Consider the following 20,074-nt stretch of genomic DNA (forward strand, 5'->3'; position numbering starts at 1 on the left):
GCATGCACGTACACAGAACATCAGGCCGCTTGCAAACGCACTGCGCGAGCGAGCGGCTCTGAATCAAGCCCTTAGCGCAGCTTCCTCCCTGACTTTTAGGAAATAAAGCTAATGATATCTATTCTTTGAGCATTGACGTATCTACAATGGGTGCAGGGTCTACAATACAAATGGACCTTTGGGGAATCATAGGGAAAATGGTGCGGGTGCCATTTTCCTGGAGATTTGCCCATGCACAGTAGACTCTATAACATTGCCTGTGTTTACTTTGCGCAAGCGCCATCCAGAGAGGAGGCCGTACGGAGTCTGCACCCGAGCCCCCTCCTCTCTTGAAGCGCCTCTGCCTTTGAGATGTGTAGTGTTTAACACTTAATGTTCTTTTACTGTACATACATATTCTGTTAGTAAAGTTCTGCTTTACTAGGAAAAGATAAAATGAAGAGTTTTACTTCAGTGGGTTTCCCCCAATCCTCCAGCGAACTCTTCTATTCTGCTAACGTCTTGCCTGTTTCAGACAGGCTGCAGTGTTGATAACTGACAACAATGCTACAGGGTAAATTTACTAAAGTGAGTTTTTAGAAGTGAGTTTTAGAAGAGATGTTGCCCATAGCAACCTATTAGATTCTAGCTATTATCTTCTAGAAGGTGCTAGTTAAATGTTAAGTAGAATCTGATTGGTTGCTATGGGCAACATCTATTCTAAAACTCACTTCTCAAAACTCTCACTTAGTAAATGTACCCCTACCTGTCTGAAAGGGGCAAGTGGTAATATCATAGAATAGGCCAGTGCTGGGCCATAGAAGACAACAGAGGAAGCTGCTGGTTTTGGGGAAAGTATGGTAAACTCTGTTGATACTTGTAAGTGTTATATGTACTGTATCAATGAAAGGTAATTTCTGAACAAAAAAAGTGCACATGCTCTTATGTAGTTGGACATACATGATGCTAAAATAACCCATATTTTAGGAGAAATATACAAAGGTTTAAATGAATACAGGAGGGATTTCCTAATGGAGAAGTAAATTGGACATCATTTACACTATGCACTTTTTCAAGAGCATCCACCAACCCAAAACCTAGGTGTCATTGCGCACATAAACTTCCATTGGGGTCTGCAAATTTGCAGTTCATAAATTACATTGATTGCCTATTTTTTTAACACTTTATTTAAATACTTAAATAACTATTTCATCCCATTTGTTAATAGATCTGATGAAGGTCCCTGTACTTACTGTGGCCGTGAAATCAAAGATTGCACAAAGATCACTTTAGAACATCTTGGTATCTCCTGTCATGAATTTTGCTTCAAGGTAATTACACCACAAATAATTACTATGTATAATTACTAAAAAGTTGTTTGTATGGCAGAGGGTCCCAAACACGGTCCTCAAGGCTCCTCAACAGTTCAGGTTTTCCAGATATCCATGGTTGAGCACAGGTGGATAAGTACTAATTAAGTCACTTGTGGTTAAGAGTGGATATCTCTAAAACCTGGACTGTTAGGGTGCCTTCAGGGCCGGTGCAAGGTTACTTGACACCCTAGGCATTTCTTTAGCCTTCCGTCCCCCGTCCCCACCCTTAGATAGCTACACAAGCCCATATACAGTGCCCCCAGTAATGCCACTTATACAGTGCCACCAGTAGTGCCCCTTATACAGTGCCCCCAGTATTGGCCCCCCTATGCAGTGCCGCCAGTAGTGCCAGCAGTAGTGGTCCCCCCTATGCAGTGCCCCCAGTAGTGGTCCCACCTATGCAGTGGTCCCCCCTTGCAGTGCCCCTTATACAGTGCCCTCAGTAGTGCCCCTTATACAGTGCCCCCAGTAGTGGCCCCCCTATGCAGTGCCCCCAGTAGTGCCAGTAGTAGTGGTCCCCCCTTTGCAGTGCCTTCAGTAGTGGTCCCACCTATGCAGTGCCCCCAGTAGTGGCCACCCCATGCAGTGCCCCTTATATAATATCCCCAGTAGTCATCCCCAATGCAGTGCCCCTTATATAGTGTCCTCAGTAGTAACCCTCCCTATGCAATGCCCCCAGTAGTGGTCCCCCTGATGCAGTGCTCCCAGTAGTAGTCTCCACCCCTAGCAGTGCCCCCAGTAGTAGTCCCCCACCTATGCAGTGCCCCCAGTAGTAATCCCTACCTATATACTGCCCCTAGTAGTGGTCCCACCAGTGCAGTGCCCCCAGTAGTAGTCCCCCCACAGCTGTGCCCCAAGTAGTAGTCCCTCCAGCAGTGCCCACAGCAATAATCCCCCCTATGCAGTGCCCCCAGTAATGGTCTCACCAGTGCAGTTCCCCCAGAAGTAGTCCCCCCAGCAGTGCCCCCAGTAGCAGTCGTCCCCCCCCAGTAGTGCCCCCAGTACTGAAACTGCTACGTTAGCCATAGTAATGTATGTGGTGGGTATGGGTCACCTATGTACAATCCTCAGTGGCGTCAAAGGGGGCTGTGAGCCGCACCCGGTTGTCACCTGCCATGGGGTGACACCAAAGTTCTGACTCCTCATCAGTGACAGGGGCGGGTGCTGCACTGTAGCATTACTTGCAGCACTCGGCTCCTGACACTGGGAGGGAGCCGGCACTGCACACAGAGTGGTCCCCGGGGGCAGTCCGCACCTCCGGGACCCCTGGATGGATTACAATGGGGGTTTGAGCTGCAAGGCCACGTCTCCAAACCGTGAGGCCCTTTTTCCGGCGCATGGCTTCGGCACGCGCACTACTGCCCTCCCTGCATCGGGTGTCACCTTTGGGAGGGACGCCACTGACAATCCTTACGTTTTCTATACTATACACACTGTTTTGGGCAGTGGTCTTTGCTGTGCAAGTAGATCTTTATCACGCTACCAAGCATGCCGGGTATTTATCTTCAGGAGGATAAAAATAAAGACATGGAATAAAGTTGATATCTTGGTTTAATTCACGTACACTTTACTTTAAAATCATAGTCCACACAAAACATGACTTCAGTCAATAAGAAAAAGATATAATATATATTAATAATAATAGGATTACTTGTGACAATGGACAGGTATAAAGTCCTCATTAAATCACAAGTACTGGGAATGCCACTTGTATCTTTATAAATGAAGTCATAGAAACTTGAATACTGCAACAATTGTCAGAATCAAGAACAAACAGTCCCAACTTGGGTTGTCCAATGATCTCTTGTACAGAAATTTTGGCAGATGAAAGTCTCCTGTGGTGAAGCGGAACGTCTTGTCCCTCCAGGTAAGTATCTCAACTGAGCGATCCTTTACAGGTATGAATGCGGTTCCCAGGCGGTGGGTGATGTTTGTATGCAGGAACTCTTAATGTTTAATGTCCATTGAGCAGCTGTCTGAGATGTTGCGATCTGTAATCGTCCAAGCATATGGTGTGTGGAAAGGAGCAAGTTCTTATGCACTTCGCAGTATAGCTGCAGTAGTGGATGATAAATTGCAAATTTTGGTAAAAGTTCCTTTCCTTAATTATCAATGGTTTCTTCAGAAGACTAGCTGAAACATTTTGTTTAGCCATTTTCTAATTTGACACCTATACCGCCAGCCTTCTACCATATGGTGCCTTACATAACTAAGATGATGGACAACACTGTAGTAGAAAGTTACACTATTTCTACTGTGCACTACACATTAGCCTCTGTGTTCTTGGTGTAGGTTGTTGACTTTGACCTCTTGGAGTCAGACGACTGGCTCATTTCATCTGCCAAGACGTTCTTTATAATAAAGCTGATCGATCTCTTAAATTTGCTTTTGAACTCTCGACCCACTAGCACATAAATTATTGGATTAATACAGCTGTTGATGAAGGCTATGGAGATGAAAATTTGGTCCACATTTTGAGTGGATATGTAAATTGGCGATTTGGATGAGTTTAGAGCCAGAATGAGTCCAGCCACATGGTAAGGTAACCAGCACAGAAAGAACCCGATGATCACCACAAGGACTACCTTCAGCGTCTTTTTGGAGTTTGTGAACTTTCCACTCACCTTTTTCATCAGCACACTGTAACAAGCAGTGATGACCAAAAACGGGATGATGAAACCCAACAACAGGCGAAAAATGGTAATCGCTGCCTCCACCTTCTTTTTGTGGAATCCAAGCAGATCATAGTTGTAAGTACAAACATCTTTCCCGTTCCAACTCTTCCGTGTATATCGAAAGATCAGCGATGGGCTGCTTAGGATGATTGCCAGGATCCACATAACCAAACATGCCAAATATGCCTTTCTGACAGTCCTGTTGTTCTGACACCAGACGGGTTTCATTACCAAGGCACATCGGTCGATGCTGATCATAGTGAGGAGGAGGACGCTGGCGTACATGTTGACCAACAGGAGGGAAGTGAGAAACTTGCAGGCAAAGAGGCGCAGTGGCCAGTATCCAAGGGCCAAATTCGTGATGATAAATGGCAGAGAGACACAGCACAAAAGATCGGCCGCTGCCAGATTTAGGAACCACACAGTGTTTACTGAGGTTTTCATTTCAAAGGTAGTTATCCACACAACCAGCGCATTTCCAGGAACACCAAGCACAATGACTATGATGTATAGGAACATCGAAACCCACTTTACAGGGGAAAGTGGGGTCCACGGGCTGTCTGTTGGAACGGAATTAGTGCTTTCGTCATAGTCGTAAGTGGTATTCTGAGCAGGAAACTCCATGTCCGTATACTCCATGACAAATTGATCAGATAAATGCTGTAGTTTCTTTGAAGACCTGTAAAAGACAATGGCCACATTATTCTGTTACTGGTAAACATTATGATATTTGTATAGAAGTGCCATGTAATATTGTATATTGAGCAACCAGACTGATTACTTGTTTATCAAATGTCATCAAAACCCTCAACAGTTATATCTTTCCTGTTTGTCAATAATATACCCTCAAGTGGCTTGCCCAACAGTTCCCCCATTCCTGCCACCCACGCATCTTGCTGTTAGTGGTAGGGCTGTCCATGTACACTACACGTAGCCATTCACAGAACAGATGACTTGTTATTCCAAATGCTACAGTAGCCATCCTGCTTTAATTACCGAAGAATCACACAAATACTTTCTTGAAAGTTAGGGAATGGGATGCATCAAGGGGAAAATGCGGTCAGACCCCGAAAATGCGGGTTTGACCGCATCTCTCATATGCACCAAGCATGGGAATGCGATGCACTTCGGGGCTTGGATGCGGTGGGTAATGCCATCTTCCTAATGGCGTTACCCATAAAAGCCTATGGGCTTCTCTCCACTGAGTGCTGATTATTCCAATCGGATCCCTCCCAGCTCCCACCACGGCGCATGAGTCTTTCTGCGCATGCGCGGAAGAACGTCGGAAGGGCTTCTGGGTCATAGACCTGGAAGTCCCTCCATCGCAAAGGGCCGCTCTTACCGACAGAGCGGTGCTTGGCCAGGATCGTCGTGCACACCAGCGTTACCAACTCTGTCATGCATGCGATGATCGGTGGAATGCATTGCGAGTGCGATGCGTCATGCATCCCACCCAGGGAGTTTAAACACTGTGCTGACTTTGGTGTTTGACAGTGGTATAATTATAACTATGGGGGAGATGTATCAAAGCTTGAAGAGAGATAAAGTAACAACCAATCAGCTTATATAGAATCTGTCACTTTACAGGCTGTGTTTGAAAAATGACAGGTGCTGATTGGTTGGTGCTGTATCTCCGCCCACTTTATTTCTCTTCAAGCTTTGATAAATGTTCCCCCATATATCTACTTGGGATCTTCCCTTAAAACTTGTTTATCACACACTCACAGAAATCATTCAATTATATTATACGTTTATTCTACAAATGCAGAGATTATTATAATTACAAGCAGTACAATCAGTCACATAAATATAACTCAGTTATAAATAAGGAGCAATCTGTAGATGTTGCTGATCATTGCAGTGCCATGTTGCATGGTTCTATGTTGTACCTGCCGCTAAGTTTGCTCTCAATTTTAAAACATTGTATGATCATGCATAGGGATTCTGATTGTTGAGAGTTGGAACCATGAAGTGTCCAGTGACATCATATATTTGTAAATTTGTCTAACTAAGGTGCATATTCATCACATGATAATTACACCCCAACCCGCAATGCATCAATGACAATTGCCACTTGCATTTACCATCTGCATGTGCAGAAGGCTGCATTGGAAGCTGGGGGGGATCTGATTGGATCCCTCTTAGGGGGGGGGGTCCTGAAAAGAAGCCCATAGTCTTTTATTGGGTAACGCCACCTGAAGATGGCGTTACCCACCAGCACGAAGCACCGGCTCAGTACATATGGGGAATGTGGTAAAAAAATTAAAAAAAAAAAATTCTCCTTTAGTACATCCCACCCACAATGTTGATCAGAAAGCCAGCGCTGGGTTCCTGGATTGAGTTGAATTAAATATTATTCTGTACGTTTTAAATGAGTGACTAGTACAAATAAAAGTGTGATAATTACTTGTTTTATAAAAAATTTCAAAATACAAGTATTAAAGCCTTTAAAGGAAAACTTAAGTTATTCAAGTATCAACAGAATGGTGATGGTCCCTGATCTGACTATGAATATCTGACAGCCATCAAGTGCTAAAACCTTTGTTCAAAGTCAAATTTAACAGAATGAACTCTGTGTCTGACTATGAATAATATATCTACTCTGACAGTCCCGAGTCCTGCCTCCTACTGTGATTCTCTCACAGCAGCCAGTCACTCAACTCCAGTCCTCTCCTCCTCAGGCTGCAGGCACCACTCAGACAGAGTGAGTGAGAGTGTCAGCAGTCAGCCCCCACTTAGCAATAGCCGACCGCCCACACCAGACTCCACAGTGTGGGCATGTGTGGCTGTATAAGAATGGGCACACGGCCAATGGAACTAGTGCTCAGCGCTGCCCAGGCTGAAGAAAGATGTGCAGCCTGACGCAGCTTAATCACGAAAATCCTGGGATTGGAGGCACCAATCCAGGGATTCAAATTCCGGTGTTTTTTATGCTGCATTCCGCCGGCCCCGGTCGGTCTTCCAGGGTTATGACCAGAGAGTCCTTCTGCACATCTCCGCCGTTGGCCAGCACAAGTGCAAGTCACGTGGGACCCTGGGAGGGTTCCTGTTGGATACCTTTCAGAGAAAACAGGTAAAATTCTCAGGCTTCTATAAGGCAACGCCATCTATAGATATGAACTACGATTTCCAGAGCTTGGAGCATACTGTAATTACGGCCAAACCTCTGAAAATGGCATTTTCCTTGGTTTGACCGCATTTTTTCAGCTTAGTACAACCTGCCCCAGAAATTGATTTCCATTGTCTGTATCATTGTAGCCAAGTATTATATTAAATAAACTCTATGGGCCAAACATAATAACCTGCATTCGTTTTGCCTTTAAATTGACTGCCTCTTTAAGTCTAATCACTGGAATTGCATTGGCTCCTATAAATCATAGGCTTTTATATTTGGGCCTATGGAGCTCATTCAGACCCGCTCGCTAAGACGCATACTCTCGCTGCTACACGTGGTATGCAGTGTGTATGCATTGTGCGCATGCACATACCTTAGTCAAAGTTCACAATGCATTCGCTCGCTGCACATAGACAGCCCAGCAGAGTGAGTGACAGGGGAAGCCCTTTTGTAGGTGGTAACAGGGGCTGGCCATTAAAAACGGGGGAGTGTAGGAGCAAACGCAGGCGTGCCTGAGCATCTCAATGGCGTTTTAGAGGTGTGTATAATTATAAGACAGCATCATAGTACACGTCACCTGGCTTGTTATTACGCTGAAGTGCTTGCGGCAGGGTATGGTCAACCTCAAACGCTACGATAGCATCCGATGTACCGATGGTTGCATACACTTCCTGGACATGACGTGCACAAGTGGGCATCTTAAAACAGACTGGTGGGTGTATGCATACACTACGGCCCCTGACCATCAATGGTAAGGTAAGAGGAAGGGGGGACACTATATTGTCTGTCTGTAAGTATGTATATGTGTGTAAGACTGTATGTCTGTGACTGTATATATGTATGTGCATATGTGTGTTATTGTATGTGGCTATATGATATGTGTGTGTGACAATGTTTATGTATACATGCCCCAACCATCACGATTTTGGTGGGATAGTCCTGTTTTTTGGGTACTGTCCCACCTCTTGAACGGACGAAAGGTCGGGAGGGAACACCCCCACCAGCTGTGTGCATGAGGCTGGGGACAGCCCAGCAGCTGGGGAAGCAATGTGCACGCCCCCCGCATGAAGTGAAATGGGGGCTTGACGTGTGGCCATGTTCCTGTTTCACTATGACCCGATCCCTGTATCCTAAATGTTACTCCCTCTTTACAACCTCCAATCTTAAGTGCCCTTGGCCCCCAAAGCCTTAATCCAGCTTTGCACACACTAATGGATGTGAATAAGGGATTTCTGCAACATTATATTTGTACTACTTGATCATTTCCTTTCTCCTTCTGATGTATAATGTTTGGTTTAAAGTTAAACTATCACCTAAAAACAGTGGATACCTTTTAAAAGCATAAACTAACAATGTGCAGTGAATAGACGCCTTGGACCCACCATGTGCCTGGCTATCATTGGCTCCTACCAAGGCATGTACTGTGGGTTTATGGAGCAAGATATCTCAGGAGAAGCTGGCAGACGTTACTAGAAAGTATGCAGGTGGGTCAGTGCGCGCTGTTTAGTGTAGCAGCACCGATATGAGAGTTCCTGTGAGTGAGCAAGATTATTGTAATAAGATAAAGGGGTGTGGGGGGGTATTTTTAGGGGCGTTCCTACCTCTGGAGGATAGACGCATCTAGTTCCTAGTGATTTGATGGTACCTTTTCATTTTGCTTCAGCCCATAAATTGCTACATTCACAGAATGCAGCTGATGGATCCACTTTAAATATTGTGCTAGTACTGTTTTATTGTGCAACTCTTCCTTTAGCCATTTTGTAAGAACAGTTTACATGTTCCTTTAACTTGTAGAGTTCTGCAATCTCTTTCTTAACAGGGCTGATATCAGAGCCTGTTGGAGATTACTACATACTGCATGTGTGAGTGCTGAGCGTGTGACTGGTTCTTCAGCTTTTTTTTTTATAACCTCAAACCATGAAAATGAAAAAATGAGGAGTTAGTGAAAGCATTTATCTCCAATCTGTCTCCTGTGTCATATCATCTGATAAGCATCTCATTCACTGCTGATTCAGAGCCGTTCGCTAAGGAGCGATCGCTCGCTGCCGGGCGATTGTTGCTCAGTGCGCATGCATATAATTCGCAGTGCGCGTGCGCAAGCCAGTCTCAGCGATGGGGAGTCGTGTGCTCGTAGTACACAGACTGCCCGCTACTTTGAGTGACAGTGCCATTTGTGGGTGGTAACAGGGGAAGGTGCTTGTAAACGGGGGAGTGGTGTTGCGGACGCAGGTGTGTCAGGCCGACAAAACGCCATTTAACGGGCGTGCATAATTTGTACACGTCACCTGCATGTATTTCAGCCAGCACTGATCGCAGTACTTGCGGCGGGGTAAGGCTACCTCAAGGGCTACGAGCAGCTCCGATGGCTCTCGATGTTACCGATTAATCAAACAATTCCAGGAGATGACTTGTGTTGCAAGGGGAAAGGGGGCGTCTTTATACACTAGCGAGCGCTCAGTGATGTAGCTCACTAAGACATAGAGGGCGTCCTTACGCCACGCAGTGTGAGCGTGGAATTTGAATATCTGGCCCCTTTTTGCCAGCGAGCGACCGCATCTTGCGAGCAGGTCTAAATGAGCTCCTATGTCCTTGTCGCCTGCCTATATATTGGATAAAGAAGGTTATATGAAGGTACAAGCCACACTTTATGTCATATTGCAGCCAGGCCTGCCAAGAGCCGCGGCTGGCCCTTGTAACAAGGGGCATGGCTTAATCGCAGGAGGCGTGGCCACGCCTCCTTCAGAGAAAAAAAAAATGATTGTGTGCGCTGGCGAGGGAGGCGCTCTGAGCCCCCTCAGCCCGGCGCAAAGCCAGGGGGGACGTAATCAGTGTGATCGCTCCCCCCACAGGCATAGGAGACTGCTGTGGCTGCTGCTCAGCAACCACGAGCAGTCTCCCACTGCAGCTCAGCACACGCTGCGTGCTGGGCTGCTGTGAGGGAGGCGGTGGCATCGGACCTGGGCACCCGCCGGGCCCCTCAGGAAGCCCGGATAATTTGTACCCGCGCCCCCCCTCTCTCGGTATCCCTGATTGCAGCATGCTAAAGAGGCGGACTATCATACAATCTAATCAGGACAACTATTGTTTTTAATGAGGTTTATGATTATGATAATTCCTATTAACTTAACATGTAACTTCACTTCAACTTCTGAAGACATGTGGGGGCCAATTCATAGTTGCATCATTACCCCTACATAAAATAAAAAATCCGCCTCCAGGCCGCTCACATAACTGTGGGTGACCACCCACAGCTTTTGCGAGCGGCCTGGCAATGGTCGCCTTTATCGCAACCATCGGGCTTGCGACAAGACCCTTGTGGTAGGGTCTCAGGGCCTGATTCAGACCTGGACGCTATTTGCGGACGGTCGTTCAAAAAAAGGGGCCGGCTATTTAAATTGTATGCTCGCTCATTGCGGTTTGTTGACGCCTCTCTGTCTTAGCGAGCGAACGAAAAATGCGCTCGCTATTTTGTAAAGACACCCCTTTGCCATTCGCATCACACGTCATCTCCGGTATTTATTAGATTAATCGGGTACATCGAATGGCGTCTAAACTGCTCGCAGTGCTTGTGGTAGGTTTTTCCTACCGCAATCACTGCGAGCAGTTCAGGCTAAAAGACAACCAAGTGACGTGGTCGATGACACTCCTTTACTAATTATGCACTCCCATTAAACGCCCTTTTGACCGTTAGGCACGCCTGCGTTCAGATCTCCACTCCCCCGTTTTCAAGCACCTTCCCCTGTTATCACCCACAAACGGTACATTCTGTCAATCAAATTAGCAGTCCCTCGCTGTTTTGCGAGCGCTTGATTTCCGACCGCAATGACTGGTTTGCGCATGCGCATTACGACCTTGACGCATGCGCAGTTGTGCGAACATCGCTCAGAGCGAACGAGCGGCTCTGAATCAGGCCCTCAGTTCCCACAAGCCCGAGTGAACTTCCTGCTCTAATAGAGCAGGAAGTTCACTACTGACATCACGAATGATGTCAGTAGGGCCGCCCACAAACGGCAGACATTCCTTCGGGAATGCCTCCATTTGTCCAGCCACCCCCCTCCCCGCCTACAAAACGGGGCGAGCTGTCAATCAACATCGACAGCCGCCCCCTGTTTTGTAGCGAGCCCCGGAGCGAGTGAAGTTCTCACTAGCTCCGGTTGACCATTGACCCTCTTGCGAGCACTATGCGCTCGCGAGCGGGTCTGAATCAGACCCAAAGTGCGGATATTCATCTGGTAGTAAAGTAATATGCATCTTTGTTACTACACAACCCCCATGCATACGCTTGGCTTCACAGCCTTCATCGTTATCAGTTAGCAGCATTCAGCCGCAGATGGAAGTTCATAAGGCTCATACATACTAGACGATAAAGTGAACGATATCGACGATAACGATATAGTTCGCATTCAATATCATCCAGTGTGTATGCGCAATATCGTTAACGATGCGAGCTCCTGCGGATCGTTAACAATGTTTTCCGTCGCCTGAAGTTGCAGGACAATCTGAAGATATCATTAGATTCTGCAGGTATGGGGATGTGACGGGGTGACGTCACTGAACGATATCGTTCAGTGTGTATGCTCAATATCGTTCCTGACATTGAGCCCGTCAGTTCCAGGGAAAACACTTAACGATATCGCTCATGGAGCATATCGTTTTATGTGTATGTGCCATAAGACTCCTTGGGGTATATTTATTAAAGTGAGAGTTTTTAGAAGTGGAGATGTTATCCACAGCAACCAATCAGAGTCTACTTTACATTTTTCTAGCACCTTCTAGAAGATAATAGCTGGAATCTAATTGGTGGCTTTAGTCAACATCTAAATTTAAAAATTCTCACTCTATACCCCATTGTTTCTAACAGCTCGTCTACAGAACATGTGCAGTATCAAACCGTGCTAGATGGGTCAACAGAACAGTCTTGCACTCATCTCTTCATCAGCCTCATAATAGTTAGAACCAGCGACACATTCTATTTCTCAGGGAATAACAGGTGTACAGTAAATAATCTGTTAATGTTTATTCTTTGTTTATTGATTACTATGATTATTCCATCAGTTTATTGTTTAGACCAGGGGCAGACAACTAATGACATTTCAGCTGCTTTTTCAACTACACATCCTAGCATGCCTTAACAGCAAAACTGTGGCAAAGCATGCTGGTATGTGTAGTTACACAGCAGCTGGAGTGGCACAGGTTACCTACCCCTGGTTTAGACTCTGTTCCTGGGAAATATCCTAGGTATTCACTACACATTCAGTCAAGTAATAATACTATACTTCAATCATATAATACTGCTAGACTTTTAGTAAAATAATACTACTACACTTTAAAAGTTAAATAAAACTTCTACACTTTTAAGACAATACTATTACAGTTTCAGTAAAATAGTACTATTACACTTGCAGTAAAGGCATACTATTATACTTTAAGTAAAATACAGGTTGAGTCTCCCATATCCAAAATGCTTGGGACCAGGGGTATTTTGGATAACGGAATATTCCGTATTTTGGAATAATTGCATATCATAATGAAATATCTTGGGAATGGGACCCCAATATACACACAGAATGCATTTATGTGTTATATACACCTTATACACATAGGCCCTGATTCAGAGCCAGACGCTCTGACCAGAGCGCTCGCTCTGAATCAGGGCCCACCTCCATAAATATGGAGCGTCCTCCTGGACGCTCATATAGCTGTGGGTCACCACCCACAGCATATACGAGCGTGCAGGATGATGGTCGCGATGGTCTTGACCATCGCGACCATCTCCACTGCGAGCAGAAGCCTGCGGTTGAGTTTCTCAACCGCAAGGCCAGGAGTGATTTTGGCTCTATCAGAGCCAAAATCACTCCCACTGACATCACTAGTGATGTCAGTGGGGCCGGCTTCTGACAGTAGGCGTTCCCTTGGGAACGCCTCCGTCTGGCAGGCACGCCCCCAGCACACCCACCAAAGGGGGTGTGCTGTCAGTCAACATCGACAGCACGCCCCCTTTGATCAGACACTACGAGCGAAGGAAAGTCCTTCGCTCGTCGCGTCTCGCGCATGCGCACGACGGAGCTCCCTCCGTCGTGCGCATGCGCTGTGCAGACCATCGACCCACTTGCGAGCGGACAGCCGCTCGCGAGTGGGTCTGAATCAGGGCCCTAGCCTGCAGCTCATTTTATTCAATATTTTCAATAATTTTGTGGCTCAAGCAAAGTTTGTGTACATACATGAAATAAATTTATGTTTCATTTACACCCTATACACACAGCCTGAAGGTAATTTTATACCATATTTTGTAATAATTTGTGCCTTAGACAAAGTTTGTGTACATTGAACCATCAAAAACCAAAGGTTTTATTATCTCAGTCATGCCAAAATTATTCCGTATTTCGGAATATTTTGAATTGATATGGGAGACTCAACCTGTAATACAATTGCACTTTGAGTAAAAAAGTAATACTATTTCTGTAAAATACTTCTCCATTTACAGTAAATTAATACTTCTATACTTTCGATAAAGTAATATTGCTATACTTTAAAATAATACTAATGTACTTTGAGTAAAATAATACTTTAAGTAGAAAAATACTACTGTACATCAAAACAATAATTCGGTACTTTCAATAATGTAAAACTGCTACAGTTTTCAGCATAATAATATGATTACATACTCACAGTAAGGAAATACTACTTTACTTTGTGTAAAATAATACTACTTTACTTACAATAAAATAATACTTCTGTACTTTTAATAAAGGAATACTATTACAGTGTCAGTAAAATAATATGGTTAAACTTGTAGTAAATGAATACTCCTATACTTTAAGTATACTTTAAGTAAAATAATACTAGTTTACTTTAGGTAAAAAAAATAAACCTATTATACTTTCAATTAAGTAATTTATACTTTTTAGTAATACTATTACAGTTCCATTAAATGAATACTACTACACTTATACTACTATTTGTTCTGTAAATTAATACTACCATACTTTACAATGACAGTAATTTCAGTCAATTATTTACTAGAATTTCAGTAATGTGGTATTAGAACACTTTTGGTGAATTGGTAATGCTAGACTATACAGTAGTATAATAATACCAGTAAACTACTATTACACATTTAGAAAATTAGTACTTCCTCATTTCATTAAATACGTACCATTACATCTTAAATATAATTATATTGTTAAACTTTCTGTAAATTAGTACTAGAAATTATTACTTCTGCTCCACGGGAGGTTTCTCTCCTCCCTGAGCTCGCCTTAGCGTTACAGTTTGGTAGGTGTACCGCCCCAGCCAAAACTCCCCACCTGCCACTGTCCCCAGAGTGGGTCTACTACTCTTTAATAATGTGTACTACAATTTCAAGGTATCAATATTATTGCACTCTTAGGGTCTGATTCTCAGTTGGGAACAAAGCAAAAAAAATAGTGCAAGTAAAACCATAGATTCAGCCCCTTAGCATAGTACCTAGATTTTTTCAGTAAAATAGTGCTACTTGGCTTTAAATAAATATACAGAATGTCTATGTATTATGTGTGTCAGTGAGTTAATACTTCTATACTTTCGCTAATGTTTATCTACTAAACATATAGTACACAGTACTACTACATTTTAAGTAAAGTGTTACTTAACCTAAATATACCTCTTTAGTAACTTGCTGAGATGCATTTATATGCCTGCTGTCTGTATATGGAAATCCTATAGTACTTACCAGGAACAAGGGATCTGGTGTCCTCTGACAGCTCTCTCTATTAAACTAAGAGATCACTTCCTTCTTTTAATAAGGTCTTGTGGCAGACGTCCATCAAGATAATATGACATCACTTATAGGCTGTCCTGTCCTCTATTTGTCCCAAATTTGAGCTTTAGTTCTATTGTTGTGAGGGAAAAATAGCTAACATCGTAAATTATATTTATTTAAAGTTTTAAAACACACACACACACATATATATATCTTCTATACATAGTATAAAATAAAGTTCCTGGTAGGCATCTGTCTGTTTTTTTTTGTGTTAATCTCAAAAACTACTGGACGATTTAGTGAAGCAAGTTAATTAAAAAACGGATGTCCGAGTGTTTTTTGGCTTACTCTGCCTAACCCGTTAAAAATATATCACAACGATGGACTTTATTTTACACCAGAAAAATGTATGTAAGTCCTATTTGATTATACAAAATTTAAGTTTTTCCCTTTTTTACTGTTTCTTTTTCATTTATGTGAAAAACCATTCTTTAATTTCTAACAAGACCAATTCCCGGTAAGAGTCTACTTTGGCATGGCATAGGACAGACACCTAACGTGGCTGGAGTTGACGTAAATGGAAACTGTTTTTCTCAAGGACAACTTTACGTGGCCCTTTTGCGTGTCACTTAAAATCTAAATCTTTTCGTGTTGACGTGAGACGTGAGAAAAATGTTGTCTACAAGGCAATCTTATAAGACCTTGGTTAAAAAAGACTATCACCGTAAATTAAAAATTGCTCCCGTGCAAAATCGGGGCGGGTCGCTAGTATGTATGTGTATATATATATATATATATATATATATATATATATATAATTCATAGGCCTGTTTATCTGTCTGGTTATGCATTTGTACAGCTACCAAGAAATCAAGTCACTTTATGGTATCCATACCTCTCTACTTAATATTAAGTCCACTTCAATATTCAAGTTTTCAGTACAATAAGCATATATGTTTCTTGATAAACAGAAGAGAAAATATTCTCCTCATTCTGATTCTCAATCAGTTGTGAATCTGCCCTTTTGTGATTAGAGATAACGGTTTGCTAATTTCTCCTACTTTTGTGTTTGGCCCCACCTACAGTTCACCCCTGTGATGGGCCCCACCTACACCCCTGCACAAATTGGGATGAAACCAATGCTGGGTGGTCCAGTTGGATCCTGGCCAGGGGGTCCCGATTGGACCTCCCATTTATGTAGGCTGGGCAGAACTTTGACCTGGGGAGCCTATTCTAAGCCTTTCACTGGATGGATTTGGACAAAGACTTCAGAGTGGTAACATTGGATCCCAGAAACCATACTAGGGGGTTAAGGTCAGACCTCCCGTTGGTGTACGCTGGGCAGGACTTTGACCCAGGGAGCCTGTTCTGGGGCTTTCACTGGATGGATTTGGATGAAAACTTCACAGAGTGGTAACATTAGGTCCCAGAAGACATACTAGGGGGTTGGGGTCCCAGTCGGACTTCACGGTAGAGTGTGCTGGGCAGAACTTTGACCCAGGCAGCCTGTTCGGGGCCTTCCATTGGATGGATTTGGATGACATCACATAATAAAACTTAATAACTTGGAGATATACCCTACCCTTGCACTGATAGGGATGAAACCAAGACGAGGTAGTCCAGTTGGATCTTGGCCAGGCTTTAGGGAGTTTGGGGGGTAGGGTCCAGGTCAGACCTCCCGTTGGTGTACGCTGGGCAGAACTTTGATCCAGGCAGCCTGTTCTGAGCCTTTCACTGGATGGATTTGGATGAAAACTTCACAGAGTGGTAACATTAGGTCCCAGAAGACATACTAGGGGGTTGAGGTCCCGGTCGGACCTCCTGTTGGTGTACGCTGGGCAGAACTTTGACCCGGGTAGCCTGTTCTGGACCTTCCACTGGATGGATTTGGATGAAAACTTCACAGAGTGGTAACATTAGGTCCCAGAAGACATACTAGGGGGTTGGGGTCCCAGTCGGACTTCACGGTAGAGTGTGCTGGGCAGAACTTTGACCCAGGCAGCCTGTTCTCGGCCTTCCATTGGATGGATTTGGATGACATCACATAATAAAACTTAATAACTTGGAGATATACCCTACCCCTGCACTGATAGGGATGAAACCAAGACGAGGTAGTCCAGTTGGATCTTGGCCAGGTTTTAGGGGGTTGGGGGGTAGGGTCCAGGTCAGACCTCCCGTTGGTGTATGCTGGGCAGAACCTTGACCCAGGCAGCCTTTTCGGAGCCTTTCACTGGATGGTTTTGGATGAAAACTTCACAGAGTGGTAACATTAGGTCCCAGAAGACATACTAGGGGGTTGAGGTCCCGGTCGGACCTCCTGTTGGTGTACGCTGGGCAGAACTTTGACCCGGGTAGCCTGTTCTGGACCTTCCACTGGATGGATTTGGATGAAAACTTCACAGAGGGGTGGCAATTGGTCTCGGATGCCTAATGGAGTGGTTGGGGTCCGGGACAGGCCTCACAGCGGGGTGCGCTGGGAGGAACTTTGATCCAGGGAGCATGTTCTGGGCCTTCCACTGGAAGGATATTTATGACATCACATTCGAGTAATAAAACTTAATAACTTGAAGATTTAAACTGGGCAATGCTATGTAATTCAGCTAGTATATAGTCAAACAATAAAGCATTTTTAATCTGTTATCGCCATCTGTTGCATATATGGACATGTGCATGTATGTAATAGTGCAAAAAAAAAAAACCTATCATCTTTTAATAAAGCAACCCAAAAAACGCTTCTTCTCGAAATGCAGCATGTAGCATGGGGAAAATGGTTCACATTGATTCACCAGATTCCAGAAAATAACCCTCCCACCTGACCTGTGTTAGACTTGATTTCACTGAGCTGAAGCTGTTTAAAATAATATAAAGTCAAGAAAAGTGCATGTGAGTTGTCCTTCTACTATAGGGAAAATCAGCCCAGGCTTGTCAATGAGAGGTTGCTGCTTCAGGGGATAACAGCAGGGACGGATTGGGAATTCAAAATGGCAGTGGAAAAAATTCTGAAAGTGGCCTCATGTAGGCACGACAAAATGAACTGTAGGGGGGGCCCAACACAAAAATAGGAGACATTAGCAAACCGGTATCTCTAGTCACAAAAGGGCAGATTCACAACTGATTCTCAGATTAGAATATTTTCTCCTCTGTTTATCAAGAAACATATATGCTAATTGCACTGAAAACTTGAATATTGGAGTGGACTCCATATTAAGTAGAGAGGTATGGATACCATAAAGTGACTTGATTTCTTGGTAGCTGTACAATTGGATGGAGGCATTAAGACACTGGATAAGATACAAGTTTAATTCAGCTGCCGCAATATCTGCATGTATGCTTTACTAACAATAATGAACTTGGAGGATTGGTTAATCTATTAAACAACTTCTTTACTAGACACGAGATAAGCTTAAACATTTCTAACCAATATTAACAATTTTATGCACTGGAGGAAACAAAGCCTGATTTTTACATCTGCTTTGCATATTATTAGCTAATATGAATATACACAAAGTACAGTATTAATAACTACGGTAGGCACTGGGGAATACAAAGCCTGCATTTTACATCTGCTTTGCTTACTGTGAGATAATATGCATGTCTACAAGAGACCTGCTGATGTGGACTCATCAAAACTAATACACACCTAAAGATATATCTGTCCAATCTGTCTGGTGGGAAGAATAATCTGGTAATGTATGGGAACAAATAACAATAGAAATTTGCTCCCAAACACTGGAAAATGAACCAGATTTTCCTTCCCACCAGACAGATTGGACAGATATATCTTTAGGTGTGTATGGGGCCTCAATTCATGTATTGCATGCTGGACTCTGATTTGCTTAGGTTATCTTTTATTTAGTGCTGTTAATGCAAAGCCTGGTAACCTTTCTGGATGGAAAAGTAGTAAGTCTGAGAAACAATTGGCAATATTTAATATTGTGATATACCCATATAGGTTATGACTGTTAACCCACAACTCACCAGGGGTTGGCTTGGGAAAGTCCTATAAGTAAGTAGCTAACACTCCTTATATTGATTAACTAGATATTACCTCATGACACCTTATGTCTTCAGCTCCCATCTCTCCCATTGCAGCATTTGCAACATAGCAGCAGTAATGAGACACGACACGCTTTGGAAAAAGACTTATTTGGAACAACTTCTGCTTTCTCACAGCTAGAAATAGCAACAGGTAGCAAATATAACAACAATTACACATTTCACTACACTGAATAACCCTTTACGAATACATTTGTATCAGTTCCCTGTATGCATGTTCACTTCACAGCAGCAATACTTACCTAAATCAAGATAAACTATTGGGGGTCTATGTACTAAGCAGTGTTAAGAGACAGAGGGCCTGATTTAGAGCCGCTCGTAAGCGGCCGCTCGTTCGCTCCGAGCGATGTTTGCCCAACTGCGCATGCGCGAACCAGTCAGTGCGGTCGAAATTCATGTGCTCGCAAAATAGTGAATGCCTGATAATTTGAGTGACAGGATGAGGCGTATGTGGGTGGTAACGGGGGAAGGTGCTTGAAAACGGGGAGTGAAGATCCGAACGCAGGCGTGCTTAAAGGTCAAAACGGGCGTTTTATGGGTGTACATAATTAATACAGCAGCGTCATTGACCACGTCACTGGGTTATTTTATAGCCAGAACTGCTCACAAAATTGTGGTAGCAAAAACCAACCCCAAGAATAGCGAGCAGTTCATATGCTGGTCGATGTACTCGATTAATCTAATAAATAGCGGACATGACATAGGATGCGAGCGGCCAGGGGGCATATTTTTTCAAAAAACGACCGCAAGTTTTGTTCACTCGTTCAGACCTAGAGGTGTGAACAGACCGCAAAGAGCGAACGGTTGATTTGAATAGCCACCCCTATTTTCTGGACGAGCGAGCGCTAATTGCGTCCGGCTCTGAATCAGGCCCAGAGTGTAAAGTGATAAGTAAGTGATAAGGTGCCAGCCAATCAGCTCCCTACTGTCATTTTTCAAACACAGCCTGTGAGATGACAGTTAGGAGCTGATTGGCTGGCACCTTATCACTTACTTATCACTTTTCACTCTGTCTCCTAACACTGCTTAGTACATAGACCCCATAGTTTAGATTATGATAAAAGCTTAAACCTACAGCACAATACCTGTAAATATAAATCACAATGTTTTGTGAGAAAAGCTATACTACTATAGT

General features: G+C 43.8%; 1 protein-coding gene across 2 annotated transcripts; it reads right to left on the reverse strand.

Moving 5' to 3' along the window:
- Positions 1-2,923: 2,923 nt before the first annotated feature.
- On the reverse strand, positions 2,924-14,881 carry LOC148480503 (C5a anaphylatoxin chemotactic receptor 1-like). 2 transcript variants are annotated; one of them, XM_088454320.1, is made up of 2 exons: positions 14,854-14,881; positions 2,924-4,706 (listed from the first exon to the last, which is right to left on the reverse strand). In XM_088454320.1, the coding sequence occupies exon 2, from the start codon at positions 4,664-4,666 to the stop codon at positions 3,614-3,616; it is 1,053 nt and encodes a 350-aa protein (XP_088310446.1). In that variant the 5' UTR covers positions 4,667-4,706; positions 14,854-14,881; the 3' UTR covers positions 2,924-3,613. The 2 variants fall into 2 exon arrangements, with proteins under 2 accessions (XP_088310446.1, XP_088310445.1); XM_088454319.1 differs by lacking the exon at positions 14,854-14,881 and adding an exon at positions 14,785-14,835.
- Between the last annotated feature and the right edge of the window lie 5,193 nt (positions 14,882-20,074).

This window comes from Taudactylus pleione, unplaced genomic scaffold, assembly GCF_031769625.1.
Source record: "Taudactylus pleione unplaced genomic scaffold, aTauple2 ptg000612l, whole genome shotgun sequence".
Lineage (NCBI taxonomy): Eukaryota > Metazoa > Chordata > Amphibia > Anura > Myobatrachidae > Taudactylus > Taudactylus pleione.

Excerpts from the sequence above, each read along its gene's own strand:
- LOC148480503 (XM_088454319.1), bottom strand. The coding sequence starts at position 14,810 with ATGCATCTCAGCAAGTTACTAAAGAG. Across the intron at positions 4,707-14,784 it reads CTCAGCAAGTTACTAAAGAG|GTCTTCAAAGAAACTACAGC; the intron begins GTATATTTAGGT and ends TGTCTTTTACAG.